Raw genomic sequence first — 10,708 nt, 5'->3', positions numbered from 1 at the left:
TCTTGAAAACATTAATAATTATTATTGTTATTATTATAATTATTAAATTTAATAGTTTTACACTTAAAACAAGGATTTTTGCGTTTTTGACATGAAAAGTAATCATGGAAAATAATTTATTATTATTTTTATATTTTTCACGTTTTATGAGGAGTGAAATCGTATAAATCGTATTTTTCATGATTATTTTTCATGTCAAAAACGCATAAAATCCTTGTTTCTCAAATGTGAAACTATTAAATTTAATAATTCTAGCAATAATAATTATTAATGTTTTTAGGAATCAGCTGTGTAGTAAAAATCAATATTAACTGTGAAGTCGATAACAAATAATAAAACGATGTGCGTGCTATATAACTACGGGCCTGAGCGTGCAAATTCTACGCGATATTATTGATAATCTTTAATCGGTTATAATTTGAAAACTATTGTAGTGTCGACATTTTTGCATTAGGATTTTTGACTCTACTTTATCTTCAGAATATGCTATTAAAATATCTCTACCGTGGTTGTTAGACATCCTATATATGATATGATAGGGAGGAGGTGTATTTATACTATTACTACAAACAAGTATTTCTGTACATAACGCATAAATATGCGCATAAATTTTCTACAACAATACTTCTATTTTCTTTCTGTTTTTTTTCTTTTTTGTCATATTCGACAAAATATATCGTGTATCTTTACTGTATAAGAAATTGTCAGTTTTCATTGAAGAGTTAAATGAAACTTTTCATTTTTAACGAGCTTACGCGAAGAAAATAGGTACATGATCAATTGTATCACCTCTCGCATCTTCTTATCCATTTTGACGTTGTTTTTTCCTTGGCCTCGGAAAGTGTTTCTTCTTTACCACGCAATATGGATAATTGGACACATCATACGATCTCTCTCATGCGACACTCTGATCTCTCATATTAGTTGTACGGCTTCTTTTTGCGGGTTGTTGCGCCGTCATATCACATTTCAGATATTTTCTGCTCTCCAGCAGCACCAGGCAACATTTTCACTTTGTTTCAGAAGATAATGGCAGTATCTTTTCTTTCTTGCTGAGATCAAGGCTGCGTTCCGAAATTCACTGCCAGTACTGAAATTCTATAATATATGTAACATAAACTATAGATTTTCAGTATTGGCAGTGCATTTCGGAACGCAGCCCTAGTCTTACTTCTGTTCAGCCCGTCGGTTCCGCGCGCGCGAGATACAAGTTGCTCTCTAAATTTTTTTTATGCGGTCCGCTAAAAGTCTCGTACTACGTTTGTCGTCTTACAATAAACTTGTGGTCATTTATTCGAGTTGCGATGAGTTATGTCTTTGCTCCGGAATACGCATTATTGTAACAAACGCTACGCGCGTATTCATAAATTCTTAAATTTATAAAGCTTTAGGTTTGCAAATTTTTGAATTTATAAATGTTCATGCTTCTTTTGGAATGCCTCCAACGCTGGCTCTTCAGCGATATTCTAATGAATAAACAATAACTAACAAATAGAGTATAGAATATACAATATGAAGCATAAATAATCGCAACTATCTCGAATGTGTATTAATTAGCCCCGCACAAGCAGAGTGTGATGGACACATCAGTTAAAACACCAAAAGATATAAATGTTACCTGTAAACAACGATTTATTACTGTCTAAATAACGGTATGTTTCAATACGATTATTGGACATTTCGAGCAGTCGATAGCGTCTCTTCGTCGTCGGCACGTCGAGTCACAAAATAAGATTTAATCGTATAATTGTCGTTGCGATCATATTTTATTAATCCGCAACCTCTGATGTCTCTTTAACTCATAATCAGATTATAGTATAGAGAAAGACTACACGATATATGATTATATTACAGAGAGAGAGAGAGAGAGAGAGAGAGAGAGAGAGAGAGAGAGAGAGAGAGAGCAATATTTTTGTAAGATTTTATATATTACTGGAGTATTTGTACACATAAAAAGTTAGATGTAGGAGGTTTTTGAGTCAAAGTAGATGAAACAAAGGAAAAAAGACATTTGCTCCACATTTATTTAATATTTGTTTTTGGATGTAACAAAAATAGTATAGCTTTCGAAGAAATTGACTAGTATGAATTTAAAACTAATGCCGTTTTCAACGTTGCGGTTTACTTATGGGTCCATACGTTGCGTGATTAAAAAGTTACTGGACTAATATCTCTTTATTTTTTCTGTAACAAGAACGCTCATCTCATAATTTGTCTTATTCCTTTTAAACAATTGCTAAATTTGGTGCGCGCCACCTTTCGAAGAAATTGCACAAGAAGTTACGTAGAAGATGAAATTAATTGCAAAACGTTTCTATTATAAGTTACGAAGAAAAAGAATCAGTTTGCAAATTTTCTGATCGCGTTATATGGAGTTTACTCGTGCTGTTATTACATAAATAAACGTTCGTGCGTGTTTTTTTATGTATAGGGAGATTCCTGTAACTGGTTTTAGACTTATAACTACGAGTGCCCAATGATTCCGTGCGATACAAGTAGGCAGAGTGCAGCTAAATAGCTATAGACGATTTTTTTTCAATTTCTTCGTATTCGATTTCCCAATTAATTTTGTTATAAAACCAAAGATAATTACGAGTGGATTACAAATATACAAGTTTAAAAGTGTTTTGTCATGTGCATCACCTAGTACCTTGGATATAGTCACTGTCATGATTTATTTCATTTCATTTTCAACAAGGATTTGAGTGATATGACTCTCAAATAATACTTTGAATAAAGATATATTTTATTTGCATTACAATAAATTATGTTTTTTAATTTTCTTGGTTGCGCCATCTGTCGGACTTGAAAATTTTGGAATTCATTTCTTTGGGAACGATAAAAACGTACACGTTGAAACTGATATACCTGTAATTTTAACTCATGATTATTTCTTATAGCAAAATTAGGAAATCGAATACGAAGAAATTGGACCAAGTATCTTGACCGCACTCTTTCTCTCTGAGAAAAAAAAGGACATATTTCTATCTTAAAACTTTTTAATTGAGAAATTTTCCTATTTCATTTTTTCGAAAACAAAGTTTTATATATGTAAGGAAAAACGTAAAAGCATGTACAATAACACGTAAATATCACCCATACATACTTGAGAGATTCTTCCTCGATTTAATGTTTTAATGCAATTATTATTTCTAGCAACATCATCTGTTATAGAACCTGTCCTAACATTTAATATAATTAATATACGTACAAAGATCGATCTTTTACTGCCAGAGCTTACGTACAATTGAAAATTTCCCTCTGTATTTCCGTTGTACACACTATACGTAAACGTTAATTTAGTCCTGTGGAAAGATAATGTATTGTAGGAGGGAGAGCATTCTCTCGCAATTTTTTTTCCCTGAAACGCTTTAAATACACAAGCACGCGAAAGCGCTGGTAAAGTAAACGAATTTACAGCCTAGGTAAGCACATTGCGGGAAATTGTTTGAAAAATTCCTGCCGGCCGTTTACCAAAAGCGCCGCGAATGTTTGACAAACCTTCTCGTTGTTGTACAATGTTTGTTAAATAACGTATAATTGTTTATTGACTGCGACCAACATCGCAACGAATACTTCTCGAGACATGTCGAGAGTATATTTCGGAAACGTGCATCGAGCAGCTGTCGAAACGTCCTCTTTTTCTTGAGACTTGTCGAGTATTTTTATAATTGCTGAATCGACAAATTATATCGGATATAGGATTTTGGTCCTTCGTTGAATTATTTATGAGCATTAAAATGATATATTACGCGTTGAGCGAATCTACAAATTGAGAAGGTTTCAACTTAACGGCATTCGAGAAATTTTCTACGCGAATATTCAATCGTCCCTTCCGATCTTGTGTTTCGCGTTTAATAGTTTAATCAGCTTCTTTACTTTGGTAATATATTTTTGTGAGCTATTTCTAAATCTACGAGATCTGAAGGTGGAGGTGAACATGTTTATACGTTATTCATAGCTTCGTATAGTCTACACGTAGCTATGACTGGTGTGCGCGTTGCCCGCGCGTCTGAAACCGCAGGTTAAACGCAGGTTCGATTATTCTAACATCCAATTATTCAGCCGACGACGCGAACGAGAGTTTATATGCGGTGCGAATGGTGAACGAGAACCGGGACTCGCTGGGAACTTGCACCGATTACGCGACGATCTGACGGATGGTTTATGCGGGTTTGTTACTTTCAATACACGCGCGACCGTACGCTTCTACTCGTATCCACTTTGCGTCAGTCGTAGGCGGCTGCGAAGGTCGAAGGGCGCGATGTGTACCTCCTACCACTGTAAATCCTGTGTAATCGTACTTCTCTCGACTTTATTCACCATCCGTCGAAAGTCTCCTGTCTGACGGAGGCCTCCCTCGACGACTTGGTCCGGGGAAAAAAGAATCAGATCCATCTGAAAGCAGACAGAGCGAAATACGGAGAGAAAAAGACGCGTGGCGATAGAATTTCATTATCCAACAAAGTTTGAGGAGAGGGCAAGTCGCGAGAAACGTCTTGTATTGGATTACGTTTCAACGAATAAATCTAACTGAGCGGCGCTTCGTTCCGCACTGACGCACAGTGTGCTAGAAGAGTAAATGACTCGAGCAGATTAACTCGGAACTATGCTTTTACTGTTCCATGCAACGGTTTGCTTCCGACGAAGGCAAAGATTATCGAGACATTTTGCCGAGCATGGAAAACTAAAAATAAACGTGAAACGAATATATCAATTTTTTCTTTATTTGTCAAAATTCCACTTGTATCGCATAATTCAGTCGAAGAGAATGAAAGTTTTGAGGAATATATGAAAAGAAACGGTACCGCGCAATAATAAGATTAATTGTACCTTTCCCCTTCCTCTCTCTCTCTCTCTCTCTCTCTCTCTCTCTATTTTTTCATTTTTCGTTTGCATCAACGCACAGCTACTGTTATTATAATGTTAATAGTCGTTTTTTTGTTATATGTAGTTTTGAAGACGACGAAATATAACACAAGGTGATCGGAATTGGGAAATTATTGCGAAACTTTCTGATCGATGAGTAGGTGATCTGAAAGGGTCTGATAGGAATGGACTCTCTCTCTCTTCGAATCTTCTCTCTCTTGATATTTTTCTCTAGAGAGACACTGTGTGAGGCACCTACATCGTGTGCCAAGAACTTTCGAAGCGTCATCGAAGGACACTCAGGAATAACTCCGTGTGTGCGGGTGTAACACAAGACCCGTTCGCAACACTATTCTATCTCGAATCAAGTGTTGTGATACTTGAGCTATATTTTATGACACAGTAGCGATAAAATAACGTTGTTTCGAAACATTCAGAATTTCGAGCCGCCTTGTATGAGCACAGTTGCAAGACATAAATGTAAATAAGCCGTATTTATATTCATTAGTCTAGTATGGTTGTGAAAAGTACATTTCTGCCTACATAAGTAGAAGTGTACGCGAGCGTGCAATATATAATATAATCCTCAATATTTACAAATATAACGACACAGTAAGTCCTCATAAACGTAAAGATCACTATATGTTGACTCAAGGTAAAAGTAGCGTATCGTACGATCCAAATTTCGACTCGGAATATTTAGCTACGGGCAATCTCTTGGGCTCTCGTTTAGTTTGTTTTCTCATGGATTGAGAGTGGAATAATAGCGGTTAGTATACTCTCGATGAGATAATCTGCCAAATAACCCGCGAGTATTGTTTGCGCGAGTGAGAGAAAAATGTATGATATTTGGAACTATGGCATAATAAAAAGATTATAGTTAGGAACATCACTTTTATAGTAAATTTCACCATAATGCTTGTAATATTTACAATATTAAGTATAGTATAACTGACATGTAAAACTTTTACCAAGAATTATAATCATTTGAAATAAAAAATATAGTAAGGTTGCAAATATTGAATGGTAAGAGAAATTAACTATTTTATATAGTCAATACAATTGGAATATTTGGAAAATATAGATACATGTAACTATATTCCTAAAGCGTGCTTTACTATACACATAAAATAATAAGATGGTGATTATAAATCTGTTTTCATTCTGCTATATCTTTATGTTTAGATAAATTATAAATATATTTGAGACCAAAACGAACTATAAAATAAGTGAGATTAGTGAGATTATAATTATTCCAACTATTTTTTTCTCTCAGTGTGATTACAAAAGTACTACGAATACATTTCCAAATTATTTCTATTTTAGTTACTGATAGTGTGTCGCGGGACTACGTAGAAGAAGAATTCAAAAGACGCTCAGAAGATCAGAGCACAAGTAGATCTTGTACAATTTTTCAATTTCAACATTAAATGTCTCAGTAAGTCGAGTCTCTCGGGTTAAAATTTTGCCGAGTAAAATCCACTCACTATTAAAGGATAGGTAACATCTTGTCATATATGTGCGAAGCTTATTAATTCGATTAATCTCTCGAACTCTTGAGTGACTTGTAACATGTAGACGTAGAGAAACGATTGATAACAAACTATCGCTATTTAGCTGCGCATTTCGTGTTTTTGCAGTCTCGTTATTTCTTGCATGCTTTCGTTATTTCTGTTAAATTTCGCGATGCTTGGAATTTTATCGACGCATCTTTGGCATTGTGCCTTTTAATCTCGGTAGAATGAGATTTAATTTATTTCGTTTTAAGATGGAATGTTTTAATACGTACGGTGTAAAATAGGACGATGGAAATTTTATATAGCCGCGACATGAAATGCTGAAGAATCAATCGACATGACAACACGTAATTAATTCTACACAGTGTGTTTATTCCAATCATTTTTGCAGATTCATTTTAGCTGCCACCGCCAAGCGATGACACGGCTCGATCGTTGGATTTAAATGTGTCGTTTACATTCGCTTCCTTTCTTTTCTATACGATTATATACACGTATCCTTCATTGCAATCTGTTTCCGGCAGGAAGGGAAATATTGCAAGCCAAAGAAAAACTTGCGTGCCTATTTCGCCACTCAAACATCATTTTTGTTTTATATAGTGCGTTGTACACGAAAAATAACTTCTTCTTGCTGCAACTGATGAGTAGAAAGGAGCTTACAATTTGATTCTTCGATTTTTTGCGAAATAAAATGAAGGCTGCGCGTATACGATAAATCGATAAGCGACCGAGTTTGCGAATGTGCGAGTGAGCAGTGATGTGGACATTGAGTTGTGTGGTATACGCGTTTAGTTAGCGTTTAGTTTACCTCGATTCACAATCGTACCGTGTTGCATTTGTCTAGTTTAGCCGGACATTCGTGAGGCATGCACGAGTTTTGGTGGGCCTTGGTTCTCGTCTTCCGTGAGCGTGTCACGGGTAAACTACGGGATGCAGGTCGGACGAGTTTCGAATCCACCTGAATCATGCATTCAGAAATGGAGGTCTTTATTTGGGTAGAATCTTAGCTTGCATCTCGCGATGCGTAATGCTGATTAATTTCGTAGTTAATGTTAGCACGCGATAGTTATTAGAGGATGTTGCAATTTGTTATGCAACCGCCAAGTATTTCCGCGAGCGGAAATACATTTTATAACTACGTAACACGTTAATTTGAATGAAACGTATAAATAAAGCAGTGTATACATCCCTTTCGCGCGAGTCTAATAAAACTTGAAAGAAATTATTATTACACCAACAAAAGCACATTTTCCGCGATACATAACTTCTTCTCCAAGAATTTCAACTATCATAAAAGCAGGTGCTAGTATAACGCGCGTGAAGCTTTCTTATGAAGCGTGCAGCTTTAGATTTCGCTTTTATTGGGAGATTTTACGCCTGGCCGTTTGCTGCCTCCGACAAGCGTTGGTAGTTTACGGCTAATTTTAACAGGAACGCGTGTTTCGGATTGACGCGCTGCAACTTGGATCGCGAGTAATGGTTATGCGCCAATACACACGCAGATTTCGAGAGAAGTGAGACGCGCGCTCCGTAACTCTGTCCAATCTCCTCATTCATTTGTTATGTCTTACCGTATCGAGATACATATTAGGAACGACTTGCACGACTTACCTCACGCTAGTGGTCCTGGTCTGGCTGAGACTGGGATGCCTCGTGACGGACGCTCGGTAGCCTCGTCTAGGGCAGCAAAGCCACCATCCGCCGCAGGCGGCTGACAGGAAGTTCTTTCTGAAGTGCTTCGACATAAATCCGTACACTATCGGGTTTATGCAGCTGCAACGTGCGGCCGGATTAAAGGCGTTGATTCTTATTAAACGTCAGTGTCACCGAGTTTGTCGTGAATGTTTAGAAAGCTTTGGAACAAAGTGTTTCGATTCCTTTGCAAAGTGCCGTTCACGTGCTCTACAAAGCGTCTGCGACCACCGATAAATGAGCAAGATTCGGCCGATATAATATGAGCTCGCCAACGGCCCTCTAGAGGCAACGACCACAAAGTTGCGCGCGTCTAGTTAAAAAGATCGACAAAGTCACAAAAGGCCGTATACACAAAAGACCCGTACCTGTTGAAGTAGGCCATTAGTTGGAACACGGTGTTGAGGTGCTTGTGTGCTCCGCTCTTGATACGAGGAAGATAACCGTAAGCGGTTAGCACATTGTCGATGAGAATTGGACCCCAGCATAGCGCAAACAGCAGTACAACGGCCACCAACATCTTCACCACCTGTTATCGCGACAGTTTTTTAACACAGTTTGGTAAACTCTTACGGCGCGGTTAAACGCGTTTCAAGGTGCGATTTCAAAGTAAAGATTAGTCAACCTGCTTCATGGTCCGTGACTCCTCGTCGGTATCGTCACGACGCGTCCGCCGTTCGTTTCTCGCGACGTTTTGTCGCTTTGTCGTCATTGGTATGGATTCCGCGTCCGTGTTGCTTGGATGTAACCTGAAATAGATGAAATGACAATTGCGCTTTGACTGAACCGCACACAAAAATCAGCAACCTCGCGTAATTCCAATCTCAAATCGCTTGGATTTTTTATTTCAGGTATGTGCCCCATCTCGACGACGGTGTGTGAAAGATGCATTTTGCTCCGATCTTGTACGCAACTTGTACAATTTCATTTCGATGAGAGTGAAATTTTCTCCCTTCGATTAATACCGGTGCGCCTATTAAAGTCGCGTTTCGGGAGAGCATTTCATTCCGATAACAAACACTTATTTATCTGTTTACCTCTATCTATTTATATAATCGTATAATCGGGCGCCAACACACACACACACACACACACACACACACACACACACACACACACACACCTAGTCCAATTATCAGCGCAGCGGTTTCCCGAGAGAGGTCTGCCTCGAGAAATACGCGGAGCTACGAAATGCTTGACTCGAGTCTGTGCACAATCGAGTTACAAAGTGCAAATACACTTCTGCATTCAATATCGCGTCTGTCCGATCGATCTATTTCGAGCAAACTGCCTGCGGGCTCACTTTCCAAAGAAGCACCCGTCGACGCGATGTGACGCGATTGCGCCCATTACGCCGAAACAGATGTTTGTGTTTGTTAAAATCCGACGTTATTACGACGTAATGATAATGAGCAAATTTGAGGACTTGCGACCGCGACTTGTGCATACAACTCAATCGCGATGAAATCTCACGATTGCATGGCGTTATCGCGTCCTGCTCCGATAGTTACACGGCGCGAGCGGCGGTGGGCGTGAAATGCATTATAAATGGAAACACGATCTTTCTTTCGCGTACAATTGTATTATCGTGCGTCGATCCGAACACGAGCTTTCATCATAGTCAGCCTTCCGGAAATTCAACAATCGAGTCAAAAATTCATATTAAACCGCTGACGCGATGCATCGAACGCGGGACGTCCGTCAAATGGCGAAAAATGGCATTCCTCTTTTCCGTTCATCCGCCGCACGATTGACGTCTACCTCGCTGAAAGGTAATCGAAATTTCACGCGAGAAGTGCGCTCTTTCCCTTCTCTCGATCGGGCCATTTTACTTCGCAGACTGCGACGGTTTACGTTGATTGGTCTAATGCCGGCGTTTAATGCGAAGGAAATGTCGCGAAGTTTTGCGAAAGAGAATTCTATTTCTATATACTTACGCGTGTCGCGACGTCATATGATATCGGCGCTTCATAACGCGCCAGATCTCCCAACAAATGGTCGTGTAGCAGAACGCCATGACAGTCAACGGCAGGACGAGAACTAGGAGGAGCATGTAGACCTCGTGGATTTGCCACAGGAGCCCAGCTTCGGAATCGCGAACACACCAGTACGCGATTAATCTCAGTCCTACTTGCTTGTGCATCTGAAAAGAGCTGAGTGCAGAAAATATACCGCTGTAATGCGAGTCGCAAACGCGTATTCATCCAACCGACATTTACATATGCGTGTCGGCGATAAGACTCCACCGGCATACGAAAGGCGAGATGAGACGAGATGAGCTTTTTATCGCACCCTCGCTTTTGCTTCACGACGTTTGTTCGTGGCCCGGAGGATCAGCGTTCACCCTCGCTCGTTTCATTAATCCTTCGCGACGTCACGTAGTTTGCCACTACTAGTGGGTGACCCCGCCGAGAGGTGACATTTGATATATCGACTTGATATAATCTGATATATCATTTGATCTTATGCAAAAAGTACAAGACAATTCGTGTTGCTATTGTACGCTCCGATTTCCACTTATTTGTCGATCATAATGTAAGCGGTCGCGAGATGCAGATAATTAATTGCACGTATCTTTATTATAATTGCATCCCTGCATCTTCGCGATTTGCGTGAATTAAAAGGGGGGG

The 10,708-nt window shown here is 38.9% G+C and overlaps 1 protein-coding gene across 7 annotated transcripts in view; it reads right to left on the bottom strand.

The window, feature by feature from the left end:
* Nucleotides 1–2,001: 2,001 nt before the first annotated feature.
* The window catches only part of LOC116840866 (QRFP-like peptide receptor), a 33,667-nt gene continuing 24,960 nt past the window's right edge, over nucleotides 2,002–10,708 (bottom strand). For 3 of the 7 annotated variants that reach the window (XR_004377431.1, XR_004377433.1, XR_004377430.1), the window contains 6 exons: nucleotides 10,016–10,221; nucleotides 8,704–8,827; nucleotides 8,447–8,607; nucleotides 7,998–8,159; nucleotides 7,195–7,344; nucleotides 2,002–4,398 (listed from right to left, as the gene is read on the bottom strand). Coding sequence is in view for 3 of the 7 variants with exons in the window: in XM_032808185.1 (XP_032664076.1) it covers nucleotides 4,389–4,398; nucleotides 7,998–8,159; nucleotides 8,447–8,607; nucleotides 8,704–8,827; nucleotides 10,016–10,221 (663 nt within the window). In the remaining 4 variants the exon portion in view is untranslated. Of the gene's footprint in view, nucleotides 4,399–7,194; nucleotides 7,345–7,997; nucleotides 8,160–8,446; nucleotides 8,608–8,703; nucleotides 8,828–10,015; nucleotides 10,222–10,708 lie in introns of those variants that run through there. The other 4 variants (XR_004377432.1, XM_032808203.1, XM_032808185.1 and 1 more) reach the window with 4 other exon arrangements.

The sequence above is a fragment of the Odontomachus brunneus genome, unplaced genomic scaffold (genome assembly GCF_010583005.1).
Source record: "Odontomachus brunneus isolate Ranch 3 - 2012 unplaced genomic scaffold, Obru_v1 Obru_scaffold_002, whole genome shotgun sequence".
NCBI classification, from domain to species: Eukaryota; Metazoa; Arthropoda; class Insecta; order Hymenoptera; family Formicidae; genus Odontomachus; species Odontomachus brunneus.
This window is presented reverse-complemented; position numbering and strand designations above follow the sequence as displayed.